The following is a 22,794-nucleotide window of genomic DNA, read 5'->3' on the forward strand; positions in this document are numbered from 1 at the left end:
TGATTGAATTGTCATGTGTTTTTGGTGCTTTGAAAGACAGATTTATTGAACAGAGTACCAGTTTATAAATGCAGAAAGCATTGTATGTTTGTGAACAACTAAAGAAGGGATGGGCAGCGATATAGTCTACTACCCCTACCTACCTTCGTACTGGCTAAATGCATATAAGCTTTCTGAGTTCCCCGGACTAATCTCTCATACCTCAGGCTTCGTTCCTCCCAGGGACTTCACCTACAGAGTGGTGAGGCCATACCAATGGCAAATGCCATATTACATTACATTACTGCCTTAATTGCAAATTGTAGAATCACACAACATGGCTCAAATCCAAACTTTCCAACACGAGCAAAGTGTGTGATCCTGTGCAAATCAATTTACAACCCTGGCCCTTATTTTTGAACATCAATTGTGAGCCATTATGCTCTCCTCCCAGATAACGGAAACACATTATACGTAACGTAACGGCTTGCATAATGTAGCTCTGGACTTTTTTGAGTGGCCTAAGGGGAGAGTCTAGTGTAAATCATGTGGTGTTGATGAGCGCAGACCAGAAGTACCAGAGTTCTGGGTGACATTATTACAATATTTGGTTTATGGCAATATCATCTAGCAGTGTGAACGCACCTACAGAAATACGCGTTTAGGTTTATGGAGCACCCGATGTGGCTTGACAGCTTCAAGCTATGTGAGCATCTTCTAGCCGGGGACAAAGTGCCCCAACAGTGGGGTTCCTCCTACAGTGCCACAACTGTGCCATACGAACCCAAGAGTGGCCTGCCCTTGCCGTAGAATACTAAAATGGGAAGCATCCTCTGGAAATGTTCTATCAGGCCTGCAGAACCACAGCAATTTCCTCCATGCTTGTCAGTGCCCTGGAACACTTGTAAATTGTGCTTCCTCTAGAAGAACACTGTTTGTGATTTATGACTTCAGCAGTGCACTGTCTCAATGTAGTGTTCAAGTAGTTTCAGCTTCCTTTAGCATTGAGCGTATACTCCACAATCACACTTTAAGTGCATTAGGACTCTGGCAGGAGCGCACCCACCCCCACATCATTCTCTACAGACACAGTGTGTTCTATGGATTCCAACTCTTCCCAGTCAGTTCTACAGAACCCCAGTAGTACATGAGTCCTCCAGAAGCAAAATGGAGAGAGGCCCAGAGCAGTGTGAGCTTCCTCTAGCAATACCATTCCAAGGGCTAGTGTGCCACGGCAGTGTGCCATTCCACCAGAAGTATGCTGTTAGCACGATGACTCTAGATGCCAGATATGAGAAGTGTGATAGGAGGAGCAAGTGGAATAATGGTTTAAAGGTTACATGACAACATCCTTTGGCTTTTTAATCTGTAATCATTTTGAAATCTAGCTTTCGAAGGAGAAAAAAATGAACTCCTCATGCAAAACACTAACAAACCTCACACCCTGATCAAAAGACAGCATTTAAGTGCAATCCATAAAGCAGGCACATATTTCAAACAAAACAAAGGAGGTCAATTTCTGTTCTCTTCCAAAGGACTTTGCAGATGTTAAATATAAAAAACAGCATGAATGAGCCAGCATGCTTTGTTATGACTGAAGTCAATTAAACAGCGCAATATAGCACACCATCTACAGAAAACCAATAAAAAGTGCAGAATCATTCCCACAATAAATTGAACTTGCCACACTGCAGCAGCCCATTAGCGCAAGATATTTGTCAAGTTATTGAGAGCCATCCCTTTGATGAAATTCAACTTCTCGCCAAGTACACTTTGCACTTGCTAAATCTGAAAGACAGCATGACAAGGCAATGGCATGTCCTATTGTGATGTGAGGCACCAGTGCCTGCGGGGCATATGTGTGGAGAGGTTGGATGTATACATCTTCCCCACGGCTCACACAAAGCATTCACTTTCCACTATACTTTGTGATACCTATGATACCTATAAACCAAAGCCAAAGGAATTAACACAATTCAAAAATTGCCCAAAATGCATTATTATTAGACATTCATCATAACACAAAGAACCTCATATATGCATTTTCTTTGTATCCATAATAATTTTACAACAGAAGCCATAAATCACAATCTCCCCCTACAAATGAACATGGTTTAAACTATAATGGGCGCATTGACAATTTCCAGTCAAATAAATTGCTTTTGTATGTCCACTTCGGGGGAAAAGGAAAGCTGCACATACTGGTCTAATATTGTTCAATATTAAGAGCAGTCTAAGATACTATCTCAAAAGGCATTGATATCTGGTATTAAGACACCTACCTTCACGGGATTTCCGCTCGTTGATGGCCTTGCCCATGGAGGCGGTCTTGTGTAAGAACCCATTGTGTGTGATGGAAGGACGGGCTACGTAATACTGCTTTTCCATGTTGTTCCCCAAATCTAAACGAGGGAGTTCTGCATAAAGTGCAAAAGGAAAGTTGACTGACCAGATGTAATCATTTCATCGACAACGTATAGATAACACAGTATAACATTTGATTAGGCAGACATTTTGGCGTATACGCTCATGGAAATCATTATTAACCTCTAAAACAATTAGAATGATCAGGATGTATTCAATTTCTTTTATTGACTTCACTCCAAACATTCAAATTTGAGCAGCCTCACAGACCATATTACACGCACCATTTAATTTGATCAGAAAGCGCTAATAGATTTATAGATATTATCAGTAGGGATAATGCCCCTTCCTCAATTTAATATGTTGCAAGCATTATCCTTCAATAATGGAACCTAAATGAGATGTAAGAAACATGTTCTCCCTGTTACATTATCCAAACATGAAAAAGGAATAAAGGATTAAAGGAGGGGGGCGTGGCTTGGACGCCATGTGAAAGGACGTGCCTGTACGGGAGCTCCCGCTGATCCGAACATTATCCGGCTGAATCCGCGCAACGGCCGCTACGATGTGGCATAGACGGTGATGACTGTAAATGCGAAGCTCGGCTGCACATGTGGATGCATTTTCATACGGGATTGTGCAGCGCTTGTGTCCCCAGGAGCCGCGTGAAGTTTTTGGGCCGGAGCTTCGCCGGCAGACAAAATGGCTGCCGCCGCTTGATGTTGGGACAAAGGATCGGGGACCGGATTCTGGAGGCGACTCCCTCAGTTCACGTTCAGTGCGATCCAGCGAAAGCAAGCTTGACTGGAGGTAGCCGAAACTGTGTGGCGACGGGGGGACATAGTGCCCCCAGGCTTGGGGCCTAAGCGAGATCGAAGGGACGCTCCTGATCGAAGATATGACGAGCAAGCTCCTGAGGGCGAAGAATAAACAGCCCACGCTCGACGAATTTGCCAAGACATCGCCTGGCACCGAGGGGACCAGGAGCAAAGAAAAGGCCCAGCCCAAGGAGATGGCCGCAGGAGGAACGAACCAGGAGGTCCTGGCAGCGATCGCAGATCTGAAGGCGACATGGGAGACCAAACTCCAACTTGCGGTGGCCGAATTGAAAACTGCGATGGAACTTCAGGTCGGGGCGGTACAGGAGGACGTGAACCTCCTGAGGCAAGATGTGCGAACCCTGGCCGAGCGCACAGAGACCCTGGAGAAGGAGATGGGCCCGACTGTGGCGGAATGCACCGCGCACAAACGAGAGATCCATGCCCTGGTGCAGAGGGTAGGCAACCTGGAAAGCAGGGCTGAAGAGGCAGAAGGTCGGGCCCGCAGAAACAACATCCGGATTGTGGGCCTACCGGAGGGAGCTGAGGGCCAGAACCCCACAGATTTTATTGAGACTTTGCTGCTGCAGGAGATCACCGGAGGTGCCCTAACGCAGGGATTTGCAGTGGAGAGGGCACATAGGGCCCTGATCAGAAGGCCACCGCCGGGTAATCCGCCCAGGCCCGTGATCGCCAAGATCCTCAACTACAAAGACCGGGAGAAGATTCTGGAACATTTTCGTAAAGGGGGCACCATATGGCGAGGGGAGGCAACCATCTCTGCTTACCCCGACTACACTCTACAAGTGCAGCGCAGTCGGATGAACTTTGGGGCGGTCAAAAGGCGCCTGCGGACGGCCGGTTTCAAGTATATGTTACTCTACCCAGCCAAACTTAAGGTCTTCTTCAAGGCTAAGACGCTGTTTTTCGACACCCCGGAGGAGGCCATGGAATGGCTCGATGCGCAGAACTGCCCTCAGGAGCCTGATGAGCAGATGGCGGACGGAGCAGGGAGAGCTAAGTGAAACAGTGGGCCTGGCGGACTTTGAACATTTGGACTGGAATATAGTCTTTGCCACTTTGTGATGGGGATGCATTTTTTAACTGTTTCGAACATGGTCCGCGAGCGCGGATATAAATGTGTAGGGGGCAACCGAGGGCCGTTTTATTCGTACCCCAGTGTGTGGTTAGGTTAGTCACTGTGTGGGGTGTGACACCCTGTCGGGTTCTCTGCGGGGGCTTCCGTAGAGAACCGAACACGGGGATGCCTGAGATCCAGGGATGGAGCTGGGCGGTTGGTTGGGTTAGGGGGGGTGGGGGGTGTTAGTTGTTATGTGAGCCTGGGGAAGAAACTGAGAAGGGATGTAGTCGGGACTGGGGGGAGGCGATCAGACCAGAGGGGGAAATGGGAGCTACGGATAAATCATGGGAGACCTTAAGGTATTGACATGGAATGTTAGAGGGTTGAATAGCTACCTGAAGCGTAATAAGGTCATGTTGTATTTGAAGAGGCGGAGGATAGACGTGGCCTTGTTACAGGAGACGCATTTGACACGGGATAAACTTGAAATGGTGCGGAGAAAATGGAGGGGGACAGTGGTTGGATCCACATTCTCTGCGTATGCCAGGGGTGTGCTGGTTTGGGTTGCACCACATGTCCCGTTCAAGCTCTTGGGGGAGGTTGTGGAGTCGGACGGGCGGCTGGCCATGGTTCGGGGGATTGTGGAAGGTAGAGTTGTCTGTATCATAAACACTTATGCGCCCAACCAGGACACAGCGACTTACTTCAAGACACTGTGCGCGAGACTCGGTGAAGGGATGGGGAGCACAGTAATCTGGGGTGGAGACTTTAATTGTGTGCTTAACCCCAGGGAGGACAGGTCGGATGACAAAATGGTTAGGCCCAGCCCAGCGGCCAAGGTGTTGCAGTCGCTGCTAGCGGATCTAGGCCTGGTAGACGTGTGGAGAGCGAGACACCCGGGTGGGAGGCAGTATTCGCACTATTCGGCTCCGCACCAACTGCACACGAGGCTCGACTACTTTTTTGCCACTCCAGACATTCTTACGGAGTGTGAACAGATTGACTACAGGGCGAGGGTCCTCTCGGACCACTCGCCCCTAATCATGCATTGGCGGCTGCGCCCCCCACGTGCACGGATTCCAACATGGCGCCTTCGGGCGGAAGCGCTACGGGATCCGGTATTCAAGGAGGACATGAGGGAGGAGATAGTCGCGTACTTTGAGTCGAACACAGGGAGTGTCAAATCGGCTGGTACTTTGTGGGAGGCTTTTAAGGTGGTGATGAGGGGAGTTGCTATTGCGAAGTCCAAGGGATTAATGGGCGGAATCCTGACCGACCTGCGAGAGGCCGAGATCGAGCTGGAAAAAGAATTGGAGAAGGGTGGGACCGATGTGGAAGTAGTTACTGAGCTGCAGCAGCGGTGCTCTGGGCATTGGGACAGACTTTGTAACCTGAATTATACGAAGTACATTGAGAGGTTGCATGCGGGTGGGGACAAGACAGGCAGGCTCCTCGCTTGGCTATATAAGAGCGAAACCCCTAGGGTCCCGATCCGATCGGTCATCACTGAAGGGGGTGCGGAGATCGATACGCAAGAAGGGGTAAATGGGGCATTCGCAGAATACTACCAAACATTGTATGAAGATCGGGAAGGGGGGAGCCGAGAGGAGATAGATGAAGTACTCGGGGATATAGGCCTGCCCAGAATCAGCGATGAAGAGCGAGAGGAGATGGATGCTCCGATCACTCTGGAAGAGCTCAGAGAAATAGTGCGACAGCTGCCCACTTGCAAGGCCCCGGGGGCGGACGGGTTCCCCAGCGAGTTTTATAAGGCGTATGGGGAGGAGGTACTCCCACCCATGCTGGACATGTTTAATGAGGCGTTTGAGCTGGGACAGCTACCAGAATCACTCAGGGAAGCGGTCATAGTGCCACTCCCCAAGCACAATACACCGGGACACGGTTGCGGCTCCTATCGACCCTTGTCAATGCTGAACCAGGACAGCAAGATCCTAACAGCTGTCTTGGCGGCTAGAATGAGGAGAGTGATAGGCAAGCTGATTCACCCTGACCAGACGGGCTATGTCCCGGACAGGAACATTACCCACAACCATAGACGCCTACACAGAGTGGTCGAATGGGGATGCAGCAAAGACGGCGAAATGGCGATAGTGGCGCTGGATGCGGTCAAGGCGTTCGACTCTGTTCGTTGGCCGTGGCTGTTGGCGGCACTGGATCACTTCGGAATGGGGCCAGGGTACAGGAGGTGGGCCGAATTATTATATAGCGCGCCTCTAGCCAGAGTTCGTACGGGGGCAGTAGTGTCGGACAGGTGGCAGTTAGGTAGAGGCACCAGGCAGGGATGTCCTTGGTCCCCAATGTTGCACATCCTGGCCCTTGAGCCCTTGGCAATTTACCTCCGGCAACAGTATGACCCGGTGGGCATAGAGGTGGGGGGGGAGAGCCATCTGATATCCCTGTATGCCGACGATATGCTGTTGTACCTCCAATACCCTGAAGAGAACTTGCAATATGTCTTGGAGGTGATGGAGAGGTTTGCTTGGCTTTCTGGTATAGCGGTCAACCCTCGGAAATCCACTCTGTTCCCGCTGGGCGGCTATGTGGGGATACCGGCTGAGAGGTTGCCAGTATTGCGAATCCCATGGGCGACAAGCACCTTTCGGTACCTTGGCATAGACGTATATCACACGACCGGGGAGGAACACAGGCACAATACTGAATTGGCAGTGGGGAGGATCGAGAAGTGCATGAGGTTTTGGGAGAAACTACCTTTGGCGATGATGGGCCGGGGTGCTATGCTTAAGATGGTCGTGCTACCTAGGCTGCTGCATTATTTCAATAACATTCCATACATGATACCCAAGGGGTTTTTTGCTAGACTACATGGGGTATGTAGAGATTTCTTATGGCAGGGCACGCGTAACAGGGTCGCATTGTGGAAATTGCAGAAGGCTTATGAGAAAGGCGGCGTGAGGCTGCCGAACTTTGAGGCCTACTACGTGGCAGCGCAGCTGCAGTACGTGGCCAAGTGGCTTTCGGACGACGAAACCCCGGAACATAGACTGTTGGGAAAGGACTGCTCCCCCTTCTACCTGCGAGAGATTATTTGGGTATCCAGCACATGGATGAGGGGGCGTCCTAAGATGCTAGCGTTGGGCAGGAACATGTGGCGAAGAGCCTGCCGGATGATGGGGGATCCCCTGCCGCTGGTGGCCTTGGCAGGGGAAGACGGACAGCTTAGGGCCATCCTGCGGACATACTGGGAGTCAGTGGGGCTGGTCACTTTGGGGGACATTTGGCAGGATGGGGCCTTGGCGGAGTTCGCAGATCTGGAGGCGGGGGCGGGGCTGCATGCGGGGCAATACATGACGTTCCACAGAGTGGTTAGGGAGGTCCGGAGCACTTGGCCCGAGACCGTATTGGCGGACGAGCCGGATGCGACACTGGAGATCATGTATGACGCATCCGAGGGCGGGCATGAGGTCTCCAGGCTGTGCGAGATGCTGATGGCAAAGGTTGGGAAGGATTTGGGGTACCTGAGGTTGGAATGGGAAACAGAGATGGGGGCCCCGATGGCGGATGGGCAGTGGGAGCGCGCCCTGGGGTACCACAAAAGAGTATCGAGGAATGCCAGGTTTAAACAGATACAACTATATATCACGCATAGGGCATACATGACCCCCCTGAGAATTTCCAGATTTCGAGACGCTGGGCGCCAGGCGTGTCCCAAGTGTAACACAGAGAACGCTGATATGATTCACATGTTCTGGGCCTGCCCTGTGATTGCAACCTACTGGGGTGAAGTGGCGCAGAAGCTGGCAGGGAGGGGCATTGTACTTAAGATAGATTCGGCCTGGGCCTGTTTGCTTGGAGGGTACCCCAGGGCGCGCAAGCTTCGGCACGTGGAGAAGCTTAAAGATTTGGCTTATACACTTGCCAAACGCAGAATAGCCATGGGATGGAAGAATTGTCAGAGGCCACGGGTGGAGGTATGGTGGCGTGACCTCCAGAAATGGGCTGCCGCCGAGACGACAGCATGGTGGGAAGCCAGCAGGGCGGGAGGGGAGGAAGAGGTGAGCTCCCTCACGGCATGGAAGGTGCTATTGACTGAACTGTTTAGTATGGGGTCGACCTCGGCTGGATCTGAGAGCGACGGAACCCCACCACACGGAACGGACAATGATGGTGGACACCCTACAGGCTCATAGGGGGGAGGGAAGGGGATTGTTAAGTTAATTTTGTTCTGTTTTTTTTTTTTCTTTTCTTTTTTATATCTGTTGTTTGGCCTTTGTTGTGGCTTGATGTGTTCTATTTATGTTTTGTTGCACTGTGTGGTCGTTATAAAATAAAATACATTTAAAAAAAAAAAAAAAAAAAAAAGGATTAAAGGATTAGAAGTGACCTTGGCTTCTATCATCACAGTCAAATCTGGCCATGTTATTAGTTTAATATGTGGCTGTGAGTGTGTGATCAAGCAAGTCAAGTTTAGGAACTAACCCCACTCAGCTAGCCATCTAATGCTGAATCAGGCAAAAGACTGCAGGCTTGATGTTAACAATTTGACTTGACAAATGCCATAATGATGAAGATGTTGTTTTGGAACCTGACTTCTAGACACAAGTATTCAACTGTCTGGGCGGATTCCAAATGCATCTATGTTTTGTTTGTTTCAGTACTTTCTATAGGTCAGTAATAAGTCTGAAGAGCAGTTGAACCCTTTACAGAGATATTTAAAGCAGTAGGAGCCACTCAAACATGAGGTGCAGTACATTGGGTAATATGGCGAGTGAGGTCTGGTGGAGACCAAATTGCAGAAATGGTTTAAGATACTCATGTCACAATTCACAGGTTTTAATTAATTTCTTTGTTGATCGTATGGCTGTCCCTCGCTCCCTCTCGCCTGCCCACTGTTAGGGAGAATTTTCATTTCTGTTCCCCCTTCCATTTAACCGTCAAGACCCCCTGCTCTTTTGCTGGACTCAGGGCTTTTTAATTGAGTGGGACGTTTTCCTCACTCTCTCGTGTGTTTTTCTGACTAGGATGTTGTGTTTCTTACTGTTTAATGGAGTCTGGTAAACTCTGTAGGCATATGCTTTTTGCATTGTGACACACAGAAACACACAGAACCTATTGTGCAGTGCCACTGAGAAGTCCCCTGGACTTCTTTTAATGTCGAACTACATTTTTCTGGGTGACCTACTGTTCCCAAGAATAATAAGATTACTTTAGTCTTACTTACCTTTTCTTTTGTGGGTCCAGCACACAGCACCCTATGTGGAGTGCTGGGGGATACATAGTAACTCCTTATCCCACTTCTCATGTAACATTTTGTTACACTAACTTGAATGGCTGGCGGCAGTGGTCTCTTTTTTACTACCTTTTTACTATCTTTGTGCCATGTATCTGCAGGCGGATTTCTCAGCTGCAGTACAGCACCCAAGGGCGATAATTTTTCCAAAATGGCCCCTCTCTTCTTATTTCGCCATTTCTTGTCAGTTAGTTTCTTCTGGGCTTTTACTCTGTTTGCATCAGATTTGGTTCTTTGTGTGTTTTGCCTTTGGGCGGCTTCAGCCCTGAAGCCCGCCCAGGCTCCAATGTGTCTTGAAAGGCAGGAAGTGAGAGTCCTTTCTCCCTAGGTGTGCCTGAGTGAAATCAGTTGTGATTGGCCGGCTGGATGTCCGGGAGGGCTGTGAATAAATGGGAACTTGCTGAAAAGGCGAGGTTTTTGGGACTAGAGCAGAGTCGACAACTGGAGGACAACATCCAACGAAGAAGACATGAAGAGACGTCAGCAGCACCCTCCCAGACTGCGGAGTGCCCAGAGAAGCCCTGCAGCTGTGCTGACCCGGTTTTCCTTTCGACTGGGAAGACCCGCAAGGGACGACTTCATCCCTTGGGCTGGTGGGACCAACTAGCCTTGAGACAAGCTTCATTTTGGCGCAACCCCCGACTTGCTGTGACTTTCCAAGGCTGCAGAATCCCAATGCCCAGGGAACCCTGACCATCATCATGTGCATTGGTTTTGGAAGAGCAAATCCGGACAAAACTTTGTGGGCATCCAGAGGACTCTACAGAAGCAGGACATCTTCATCGAGAGTCCCCTCACCAGAGTCCAGGATCGAGGGATCAAGTAACTTCCAACCAGAGCTGTTCATTCTTCTTTGGCACTGAGAAAAAGGCACCAAAAACACAAAAGGCTACTGAATCAAGGAGAATCCAATGCTGCCGAGTCCCTCTCTCTCTCTCTCTCTCACCTTATTTAATGAGTCTACCAGGTTCTGTAACCTGGACCCTTAAGAGATCAACTCCTCTGGCACATTAGGAGTTTTAAACTCCAGGCCAAATGGAGGACTATCTCTATCCTCCTCACCCTCTTCACAAATTGAACTCATGGATTTTAAAAAGTCCTTGTTGGCAAGAGATTTGAAAACCTTCAATGAATCAGTTGAAGACGTCGATGGCTTCGACTTGGACAGTTTCGGCATCGAAGGAGCGGATGTGACTTCCCTCAAGGAAGTGGAGGGTGGAGGCTTAGGCTTCAATGCGTCTCGAACCTTCGAGACTCACTACGCTTCTCAAGAAAGGGCGGGAGAAGCCACCTTCTCAAAACACTTTCATCATTTGGAGGTGAAATGCCTCCCGTATGGCTTTAAATGTCGATTTACCAGGGAAGCATACTCGTTTGTGATTGGGTGAGGAATCTGAACAAGAAGAGCTGGATTAATGCCACCTTTTCTTCGACTTTGACGAGTACCGAGAACCACTTCTCGACCGAGAGCGCTTACCATGTTTCGAGTGCTTTTTCTTTCGCTGAGGTGAAATATCCCTCAAGCTTCACTCGTCGGATGACCTTTTCTTGGACGGACTGATAGAAGGAGACTTTGATGGGGACCTACCTAGGGCAAGCTTCCCCTTCTGTCAGGTTTCCTTCCCCTATTTAGGCTATTTTCCCTTATTCAAGTTTTTTCCCTTTATTTCTCTTTTATTATCCTTTTTTTAGATTAGCCTTGTGTGGGTGAGAAGTTTTCTATTGTAGTTGGTTTGGCCTTAACTTCCTGATTCAGAATCCTGGTTCTGACCCAAGGCAAAATGAAGTTTCACAGTGACAGCTCTGATTGGTTAGAGAACTCTGCAGAACAACAATGAACATTCTAAACTGCCACTCTTTGCCTTTCATCATCTAAGCCCCAGCTGAGAGGACGTGTGTAGTGGCTGCTCCTGCTCAAGACTTGGGCCTGGTGGATTTTATCCTTCAGGCGCTAGCAGTCGAGCGGCTACTTTCTTGGGGGTTTCAGGAGGAGTTCTCAGCTGCCAGGAATGCGATTTGAAGACAGGAAACTCTGAAGATCTTTAGGAAATCGTTCTGGAGATAAGTGACTTTGTTTAGAGGTTGTTAAACTGCCGCTCTTTTTATCTTAAAGACATTTAAGTGAGAACTCGTAAAAAGTTTTCTTTGAATTAATATTTTGAACTGTTTGAGTGCACTTGAAATTAAGCGCGAGGTTAACGGGTGAACGCTATTTGTTAAACACGTACTACGTGTAATCTGATACTAACCGTTGAACCTTTGCGCGTGTGAGTTTCAACGCGTGTGCTTCCTGGCGAGAGAATTCAACTGCACGTGTGAGTTCCAGCGCGTGTGCTTCCTAGCACGAGAATCTGTTCGCCGTGTGAGAACTCTATTGCGCGTGTGTTTTCAAGCGCGTGTGCTTCTGCGCGAGAACTCAATTGCGCGTGTGAATACCAGCGCGTGTGCTTTTTAACGCGAGAATCCGACCGCGTGAGAACTCTATTGCGCGTGTGTATTCAAGCGCGTGTGCTTCTGCGTGAGAACTCAATTGCGCGTGTTATCACCAGCCCATGTGCTTTTTAACGCGAGAATCCGACCGAGTGAGAACTCTATTGCGCGTGTGTTTTCAAGCGCGTGTGCTTCTACGAGAGAACTCAATAGCGCGTGTGTTTTCCAGCGCGTGTGCTTCTTTACGCGAGATTCAGTCCGCATGTGAATTTTTTTGGCGCGAGGGTTATAAGGCGCGTGTGAATAGGTGCGAAGTTCATCAGCGCTTGTGAATATTAGCGCGTGTGTTTTCTGCGCGTGGACTTTTCTTACAGTGCGCGAGTTCTTCAGCGCGGGACGTTTTCAACATGCGAATCTTCAGCATTGAGATCATCTGCACGTGTGCTTTTGCACGTGTATCTTCAAGAATTCTCAAACTCTATTGAATTGTAAAAAGGTTTTGGAAACTAAAGAAAAGTTTTAAAGAAAAAGAAAGAAAATATCAAAGACAATTTTACTGGACAATTAGTTAACTTTGGAAAAAGGCAAAGAGCAAAACTTTCCAGGTTTGCCCAAACTAAGAAGTTGCTGTGAATTTCAAGAGACTCAAGTAAGAGAGATTTTCAGCTTCTTTACAAGCTTCTCTAAGAAATAAAGAGAAGAACCAGGTATGATTCTTACTTATTAGTTAAGGATTTAAAGTCTTTCCAACTAAAGATTAAGTAAGTATTAAAAGAATTTGCATCTGCTTTTCTTGTATCCTCTGCAGGTTCAGCTTTGGTTAGCCTTGACGCATTCAGCCTGGTGTTATGTTATCCACTTCCCCCTTTCCCTTTGTGGTGTAGTTTGCAGAGCTGAATTAATATCTAGTTCTGGGAATTACATTTCAGGGGGATTGTCGGGGGTTCAGCAGCTTCCGCGGACACAGGACCTCTCAGCCTGACAGAATGAAAGGCCAATAATTTAGTCTGCCCGAGCTGTCATGAACCCCGACGAATCCATGGAGGCGTTAGGATCTTTGATCAGGGAGTTACGGGAGGAGTTGAAAATATCCCGTGATGAAAATGCTTTACTTAGTCAAAAGGTGGATGACTTGAGTGTTAAAGTAATACAAATTCAACAGAGGGGAGAAAGGAGAGAGGATGAGGTTTCAGGGGGTGCTGGTTCTCCATCTGAGTTATAAAGGGAAGGTGGAGATCGATTACCACAAATACAACGGGCCCCTCCAGTGGCTGAAGGGGTAAGGAGTTTAATTATGCCAGTTCCTTTGGCGCCTCCAGAACGCTATCACGGGGACCCCAAGAGGTTTAGGGTGTTTTTGACGCAATGTGAATTACATTTTATGAGTAGACCAGAGATCTTTCCCACGGATGCATCTAAGATAACTTTTATGTTGTCCTATCTTTCTGGGGAGGCATCTGCTTGGGCTGGGTTGTTGGTGAGTCAAAAGAGTACAGTTCTAGGAAATTACACCAGTTTTTTAGAGCTATTCCGAAAGATGTTTGATAGAAGACAGCCATCTCTGGAAGTGGATGGTGAACTTTTAGAACTAAAACAAGGTAATAGAGATTTGATCGCTTATATAGCACAATTTAAGTCCCTTGTGTTAGAAAGCAGGTGGCCCGAGGATTAGCAGGCCTCGTTGTTTTATCAGGGCCTTAGAGATGAGTTAAAGGATGCATTGTCAGGAGTGGTTGAGCGCCCTTCTACTTGTGAAGCTCTGATTGATTTGGTTATTCAATTAGACTTTCGTTTGAGTGAAAGGAAGGCAGAGAGGCGACATAGTCAGAGTGATGTAAAGTCTCTAGTTAAAGTGGATAGATCTAAAGTAGAGAGTAGATTCAAAGGGAATAATCCACCTCCCAGGGTCCGAGGTCCTTTAACTATGGAAGAAAGGGCCAGGAGGAGAGATAACAATCTGTGTTTATATTGTGGAAGAGGTGGGCACTTTTTAGGAAATTGTCCTTACACTCCCAAGAAGACTTCTACTTTAGCGGCCAAGGTACAACAGATCGCCAATACTGTCCAGACAGCTGTTCCCCATATAACCGTAAATGTATCCTTGTTCCTTGAGTTGGAGTGTAAGGAAAATGGTCCCGTTATGATTGACTCAGGTGCCACCGGGAATTTCATGGATTGGGGTCTGGCAAAATCTTTGGGAATTCCAATTCTTCAGAAAGAGGTTGTAGAGCAAGTTAGGGCTGTTGATGGTCCGTCTCTTTCTTCTGGTCCCATTACTCACAGAACTGGTTCTTTAATTTTGGAGTTAATAGGAGGTCACAGAGAGATAATTTCGTTTGAGTTAATTGATGCTCCTTTGTTAAAGATTATTTTGGGTATGCCTTGGCTTACTCTCCATAATCCTTTGATTGATTGGAGTGCTAGGACAATTAACATGCAGTCAGATTTCTGTAAAGAGAATTGCTTTTCAGGAAGTCTCTTTGAGGAAGATGTCAAACAAAGTAATTCAGTGTCTAGCTTTCTGGCTGAGACTGGAATTGGATGTCATGATGTGGGAGCTGTAGTGGGTCAACTTCCCCAGTGTTACCAAGATTTTTGGGACGTATTTGATGAGAAAGTCGCAGGAGAATTACCACCCCATAGGCCCTTTGATTGTAAAATTGAGCTGGAGCCAGGAACAATGTTGCCTAGTAGTAGAGTTTATGCTCTTACAGAGAAAGAGAATGATTATTTAACTTCCTGATTCAGAATCCTGGTTCTGACCCAAGGCAAAATGGAGTTTCACAGTGACAGCTCTGATTGGTTAGAGAACTCTGCAGAACAACAATGAACATTCTAAACTGTCACTCTTTGCCTTTCATCATCTAAGCCCCAGCTGAGAGGACGTGTGTAGTGGCTGCTCCCGCTCAAGACTTGGGCCTGGTGGATTTTATCCTTCAGGCGCTAGCAGTCGAGCGGCTACTTTCTTGGGGGTTTCAGGAGGAGTTCTCAGCTGTCAGGAATGCGATTTGAAGACAGGAAACTCTGAAGATCTTTAGGAAATCGTTCTGGAGATAAGTGACTTTGTTTAGAGGTTGTTAAACTGCCGCTCTTTTTATCTTAAAGACATTTAAGTGAGAACTCATAAAAAGTTTTCTTTGAATTAATATTTTGAACTGTTTGAGTGCACTTGAAATTAAGCGCGAGGGTAACGGGTGAACGCTATTTGTTAAACACGTACTACGTGTAATCTGATACTAACCGTTGAACCTTTGCGCGTGTGAGTTTCAACGCGTGTGCTTCCTGGCGAGAGAATTCAACTGCACGTGTGAGTTCCAGCGCGTGTGCTTCCTAGCGCGAGAATCTGTTCGCCCCATGAGAACTCTATTGTGCGTGTGTTTTCAAGCGCGTGTGCTTCTGCGCGAGAACTCAATTGCGCGTGTGATTACCAGCACGTGTGCTTTTTAACGCAAGAATCCGACCGCGTGAGAACTCTATTGCGCGTGTGTATTCAAGCGCGTGTGCTTCTGCGCGAGAACTCAATTGCGCGTGTGATTACCAGCACGTGTGCTTTTTAACGCAAGAATCCGACCCCGTGAGAACTCTATTGCGCGTGTGTTTTCAAGCGCGTGTGCTTCTACGCGAGAACTCAATAGCGCGTGTGTTTTCCAGCGCGTGTGCTTCTTTACGTGAGATTCAGTCCGCGTGTGAATTTTTTTGGCGCAAGGGTTATAAGGCGCGTGTGAATAGGCGCGGGAGTTCATCAGCTCGTGTGAATATTAGCGCGTGTGTTTTCTGCGCCAGAATCCGTTTGCGCGTGAATTCTGCTTTGCGTGTGTTTACTAGCGCGTGTGTTTTCTGCGCGTGGACTTTTCTTACAGTGCGCGAGTTCTTCAGCGCGGGAAGTTTTCAACGTGCGAATCTTCAGCATTGAGATCATCTGCGCGTGTGCTTTTGCACGTGTATCTTCAAGAATTCTCAAACTCTATTGAATTGTAAAAAGGTTTTGGAAACTAAAGAAAAGTTTTAAAGAAAAAGAAAGAAAATATCAAAGACAATTTTACTGGACAATTAGTTAACTTTGGAAAAAGGCAAAGAGCAAAACTTTCCAGGTTTGCCCAAACTAAGAAGTTGCTGTGAATTTCAAGAGACTCAAGTAAGAGAGATTTTCAGCTTCTTTACAAGCTTCTCTAAGAAATTTAAAGAGAAGAACCAGGTATGATTCTTACTTATTAGTTAAGGATTTAAAGTCTTTCCAACTCTAAAGGTTAAGTAAGTAATAAAAGAATTTGCATCTGCTTTTCTTGTATCCTCTGCAGGTTCAGCTTTGGTTAGCCTTGACGCAGTCAGCCTGGTGTTGTTATGTTATCCACTTCCCCCTTTCCCTTTGGGCTGTAGTTTGCAGAGCTGAATTAATATCTAGTTCTGGGAATTACATTTCAGGGGGATTGTCGGGGGTTCAGCAGCCTCCGCGGACACAGGACCTCTCAGCCTGACACCTTCCTCTCCTTTAAAGCCTTAACTGTCATTGACTGGCATGAGACACAATCATTGACCTTGTGGCCGGAACCAAGACACCAAAAGGTTAATGGGCGCCACGTGTGCTAATTATACCATTGTTGATGTCACGGTCAAGAGAGGAACGGAGGCCTCGGAGGACCACAGGTCGATGCTGCCCAGAGCCCTGTGCTGATGAAGAGGTTTTCTGAAGCTGCAAGCAGGATACATCGGAGAATATCAAAGCCTGTCTAAGCTTTTATTACAATAAGAAACATAATGGCAATGGTTAGTGCACATTTTCTTTCACAAATAAAGTCAGCATAGGCATGGACATTGTAAGGTACCAAACTGTTATGGGTACAACATGGACAGGACAAATACAGGCCTATCTCACAAACATTTACAGACATCATGGGACCAGTTATGTTATGTTATGTGCATACTTCTAACGCTGCCGAAAGCCCACAGGCATCAGGGCGCAGAGTTAGTGAAAGTTTCCTTAACAGATAGATAAATGTACATCATGGACAGGGTTGGTGCAAGAGTCGCTCAGAAAATGGTACATTAAAGACATGGTCAGCACAAATTCTACTCTCAAAAAGAGGCAGGTTGCAGATACAACAGAGATGAGTGCAAGCCTTCCTTGAAAACAGGATACAGCATGAGCAGGACAGTGCAAGCTTCTGTCATATCTGGATACATGTGCGGCATAGGTATGGCAGGTGCAGCATGTGCAGGCCCAGTGCATGCTTTCCTCAGACATGTGCAAAGGTATAGCATCGTCAAAGCAAGGGCAGTCCTCCCTCGTAAACAGGCACATGAACAGTACTGGCAGGGACAATGCAAGATTTCCTAACATATGGTTATAGAGAACGCATGCTGCAAGCATACATTACAAATGGGTAAACGTATAGACACTATTGGCAGAGATATACCTCACTGACTCAACTAGTACAGCGTGTCTTCGAGACAGTTCACTAAGTACTCGCCTGGGATATTGGGCAATTCAGTCAGTCAGATTTGAATCCCTCAGCAGGGCTGATTTAGCCTTTTATCCATTAGTGGTCAATAAACTGAGTAACAAAAAGTGGGGTAACAGAACATTTTAAAAAGGGTGGGAAATGAAGCTCTATATAGGAAATGATTATTACGTTTATTATCATCAGCATCACGACAAGGTCATTTTCGATAAACAAGTATGACATGGGTGCAGGCTCTCATGCAGCCCGACAGCTTTCAAATGGGCCCAGCGACTGCTCTATAAATGTTCCTCAAATTCATCAGCACCTAATGTCCATCACACGCCAATTGCTCACGACCTGTTTGCCAAACATGATAACTGTGGCTACGTGGCTCGACTGAACTGCACTGCTGCAGACAATCTGGTTACGTTTTCTGCCTCTGGCATGGCATTTTCTACTAGGCGAAAAGAGCTCAAAAGCATGTTTTTGCTTGTAGGGCAAACTACCTTACGCTTCAAGGACCTGCTCCTCCTCAACATCAAGCCCTACAGACCAGACCCTTGGGGGCGTTCTGTGCCCCCCTCCACTCATAACAGCCCCCACTCGTCCGCAACCTTGATTACCCCCCCCCCCGCTGCTGTGTTCCCCCTGCTCCTTTGGCCCACGGCTACAGTACCCTCGTTTATGTAAACCTCTGGTTTGCTCCTACTTTTACCTAGAGCTAGCCCACTTTTGCTTGCGTCTCTGGATTGTCACCCACTCCCCCTCATTGCTCGGTCTCTGCTCCTATCCTTTACCCTCCTTACTGACTTCGCCCTTCATGTAGTTTCTCCTTTTACTCTGTAAATTGCCCCATTGCTTCCCAAAGCTAGTTTTGTGCTTAATAAATACCCCAAAATAAAAATAAAATAATAGCTTTAGCAATTCAAGGGAGAAGGCTCTTGAGGATGCATACACCTACATATAAGCTTCACCCTCATTAGGGATCATCCGTGCAGTATAGTCTGACAGGCTTGTAGTTAGAGCACGGAGGCAAATACACTCAATGTTATGATAAGTTTATAAAAGTAAAAAACCCCCTAAAATGTGAGAGAACAGTCCATGTCAACTAAGACTCACGTGCCCCAGTGTGGGTATTCAAATGTGTCCAAATGCGTGCTATGTGGTCCACAAAGGTGTCTGACTTGTAGAGCAGCGCTGATTTATGAATAGCTTCATCACTCTCAGACAGACAGGTCTCAAGGATGCAGACAAACACATACGTGTTTTACCCTCATTAGGTATCATCATTGAGGAATAGTCCGACATACTTGTGGTTAGAGCATTGAGGTCATTTTAGAAAACACCATAAATGTTTTGGTGTGTTTACTCTTAAGTCTGAAATCTGAAATTAGAATCAGCCATTTCAGTTAAACCACAGAAGCCAAAGCGCACGCCATTAGCAATCCCAGTACGCTCAACTCCATTTCGGAGCCAATGAGAAATGCATTGTTAATATGCAATTTAGCTCACAAGCATGCTCTTTACTTCAGAAAATTGTACATTGTCAATTAAATTAGAATACCTGGGAGATTAGTTGGAAGATGAGTCACGATATTTAAAACACCAACTGAATATTTCTAAGACCACCTTTAGAGGAGCAGCACTACCAAATCTATCAAATGGACTCAAAGGTGTCTATAAACAGCAGGATATGCAACAAAAACATGCTAAAAGAACTAGTAAGCGTTTACTGAAGCAGCTATTTTATTTGTGGAAGTAGGAAAGTCATTTTAGGCAGCGGGTGAACGCTTGTGCCATGGAATTAACCATGGAAACTAAAAATCACAATGCCTGCAAGGTACAAAAGTAGGAAAATGATACTGATTGAATAACTGTCTCCCAAAAACACACCCAGTCACGCCTCGTTACTCTGCCACACTCATATTATAGTCCTTTAAATTCCCTATTACACACTGTTGCTAAATCACACTCAAGTAGTCGCTCACATTTCCAGTCAATCAAATTCTCACAATCACAGTAATTCATGTGCACCAAGTCACCCTTGCACACTCATCCAGTAATTCACATTCACTTAATTGCCATCACATACACACTTATTTAGTTCATTATTTATTTATTGTTTACGATTTAAAACAAATCTTTACAAATTATTTCATTAGTAAACATAGACATATACACCCCAATCGAAACATTCCATTGTGCATAAAATCCCTTTAACTTTATACTAAAATACCTGCTTAGCTCCATAAAGGAATCCATGACAGATTTCAACACAATTAAAACCACAATGTTTATGTTTAGCACAATTGACATAGGAATCTAACAATTGCAAATATTAGCAAAATAGATTTTCTCCCAACATTCTTATTTCCACATCAATCCAAGCCAAATTATTCACAAATTTGCAAAAGATAGCCATGCGTTGTAACATTAATGCAGGCCATTCCGACAGCAAATACTTAAAATCTTTTACTGTCACATTTTTACAAAATCTACAATAAGCTAGTTACTTAGGGAGATTGATGCAAATGCATATTATTTAGTTTCTAGAACATTAAAACAAAATCACATGTAGTAGTTTTGCACTCTTGCACCAACCCTGTCCACACCAGGAAATGTAAGCACATACTGTTCAGCAACCCCAGCTCTTTTGTTTTATGTACTCAACTGAGAATAAAAAATAGATTTTCCAACCATTTCACGCGTATTTATCTAGTCCATTACCATCACCGCTAATTTCACTTTTAGTTGCTTTGCAAGCAGGATTTTCTGTGTTAGATCCAGGACACCAATTTGTTCTGAACAGTGTGCTACAAAATCACTAATGGGCAAGTGAGTACACAGAATTAAATGTAGAGCATAGGAATTTCTGCAGAAGAGCCACATGCTTCCATATTACTCTGCTACGTGTGGTAAACATGAAGGTGTCTCACCCACAAGGACACGGCCATCGCTTTTGGATCCAGTTCCGGGGGGGGGGGGGGGGGGTGCGGGTCTTCAGGGAGTAGGAGTGGGACACCAGATGGCGAGATGTGGTATCACCTTTCCTGTAACATCATTACCCCATCCTACCAGGTAGTATACTTAGGAACTCAGGCCCCCTGCCCCCTTTCACAACACAAACACTTTCTCACGGACAACCCGCTATGAGAGAAAACGGACTAACACCCGAGCCGTATACCTGACGTGTCCCAATACAATGGTCAGGCAGGGTCAGGCATCTACTGACCATCACGCACACCTGACTTCCATAACACTTCCCCACACGAATAAAAGGCGGAGCACGAGAGCACACTCTGAGGCAAAGCTCATGAGCAAACAGCAGTTCCAAGATGGCAGTTTAACACGAGGAGAAAGATGGTGAACAGAAGGGGATCACAAGGAGGGAAATGCCATTGACCTTTTTCGACAAGGAACTGTTACTTTCATAAAACCTAGAGAATAGAAAGTGTAAGACCAGGAAACCAGGCTGAAGAATCCTGCATTGTGTGTCGGAGGTACCTGGGGCCCTCCAGCGTCGATAATCAAGGTGGATAGAATCGACAAGTGCCGTGGTACTGTGCTTGGCTCCAACAACAAAGCAGCGGCAGGGAAATCAACACAGCCTGTGAGTTGGGGAGCCCGATACCAGACTGGTCTTTGTTGAAGCCAACTTTGCAAGCAGCAACATTGTAGGATGAGCGCTGAAGTGAACAGTGTATGAAACGCATGTGATAACCAATGCAAGTAAAATTGAACAGATGAGTGATTGAACATTGAAACCAAGATAAAATACCTTTGACAGCATGGTCCGGCACCGCGTGCATGCTCATTCGAAGGTCTCTGTAAGGTATCCAACTGAGAGTTGACAAAGGTGAAAGAGTGGCAAAGAACTGTGCATCGAAATGGTCCTGCGGCGGGTCAAGCTAAATCCTGTGCACAATCGAAAGTCTCTGATGTTGATACTGCCAAGAAAGTTGATGACAAAGTAGATAAAGCTGATCCGAGTCCAAACGAGGTAGATCAATTGAAAGCTTTGGGTTAAAGCAAGTTTGTGTTAAAGTGAAATAAATTGGTCCGAGCCCAGCGGAGGGAGACTGATTGAACATTGTGTTAAAACGGATCTGAGCCCGGCTGAGGGGGATCCGGTTTGAACAGTAAATCACCCAAGAAATTGGATACGTGAAAATCCTATGAGCATTGTGTTAAAGGGGATCTGAGCCCGTCTGAGTGGGATCCGAGGTGAATAATCAATCACCTCAGAAATTGAGTATGTGTGAAATCCTAAAAGGAAAGGAACTTATTGTTTGTTTGTCGCATCAAGCCCTCTAAAAGAAGAAACTTTGAAAGCCAAAGAGACTTGGGGACAGAAGGCCCTGATGCTAATGTTTGAACTGCGCCCTTGTGTACCGCCTTGTCCCGTGCTGAAAACATGAGGAAGGGAGGCCAACAGCCTGAATAGCCCGACATATCATTTCTTGAACACTTCTTTCTTTTACATAACATTGTTTCCCACAATATTTTTATTTAGAGGTAAGGATTGGCAATAGGTTCAATAGTATAGGCCCTTTTGTTTTGACAAGACAGCACTAGGACTGCGTTATTATTATTGGATGGTCGAAGCTTGCTCCCATCTTTAGATTTAGGATTAGAAAGGTGTTTTTCGAACCCTTTTTGAAGTTCAATGAACACACTTAAACTGTGGTCACTTGTGACTGTCTTACTGTTGATAATGCCTTCCTTACATTTGCAATGACTGTAACCTCAATTTGTGGCAAATAGTCACCATCGGAACGCATTTCGGCAAGAAATACAAAACCTTCTTCCAAATTAATGATTCATAATAGAATATTTTCCATATTGTTTATTTATACTCCTCATCTGGGCTGCCAACAAGATGGCTTTCTATTTTCAAGACTCATGATGAAGTGCTTTACTAGAGTTAGCCAAAATAGGTAAACCCAAGTACACCATACTGTGTTATTTATTAATCAGTGATTTATAATGCATCACTTGCAGACAGGATGTGCTTCACTTCCGCAGTGAGAGAAAAGCAAGGGCTAACAGTGGGGACTCCGAAGACCTATGGTACAAGGGAAGTGTTGGGAAAGAGGGTTGAAAAGGGGACAGTTAGACACCGTCACAGCCAGAAAACGAAGCCAATCTTCAGTCCAATTCATGTACTTAATCACTCACCATTCACTCAGTTGCATTCACTCAGGCTCAGTCAATCCCAGCTATGACGGTCACACGTTCACTTAGTCACACTTACTGCCATATTTATTGCCACATAGCCACATTTCTCAGTCACGCTCAAACTCACTTGATCAACAAGCCATGTTCAAACACTCAATCACTCACTCAAAGGCTGATACACTCCCAATAAGTTACTTGGACAACTAACCACTCAGTCAAACTCAATTTCTTACT

The 22,794-nt window shown here is 46.2% G+C and overlaps 1 protein-coding gene across 11 annotated transcripts in view; it reads right to left on the minus strand.

The window, feature by feature from the left end:
* Nucleotides 1–22,794, minus strand: part of ARAP1 (ArfGAP with RhoGAP domain, ankyrin repeat and PH domain 1) — a 2,533,956-nt gene that overhangs the window by 554,795 nt on the left and 1,956,367 nt on the right. For all 11 annotated transcript variants that reach the window (XM_069640265.1, XM_069640269.1, XM_069640271.1 and 8 more), the window contains one exon: nucleotides 2,262–2,396. In XM_069640265.1, the coding sequence (XP_069496366.1) occupies nucleotides 2,262–2,396 (135 nt within the window). The remainder of the gene's footprint in view (nucleotides 1–2,261; nucleotides 2,397–22,794) is intronic.

Source organism: Ambystoma mexicanum, chromosome 7q (genome assembly GCF_040938575.1).
Source record: "Ambystoma mexicanum isolate Mex_15411 chromosome 7q, UKY_AmexF1_1, whole genome shotgun sequence".
NCBI classification, from domain to species: Eukaryota; Metazoa; Chordata; class Amphibia; order Caudata; family Ambystomatidae; genus Ambystoma; species Ambystoma mexicanum.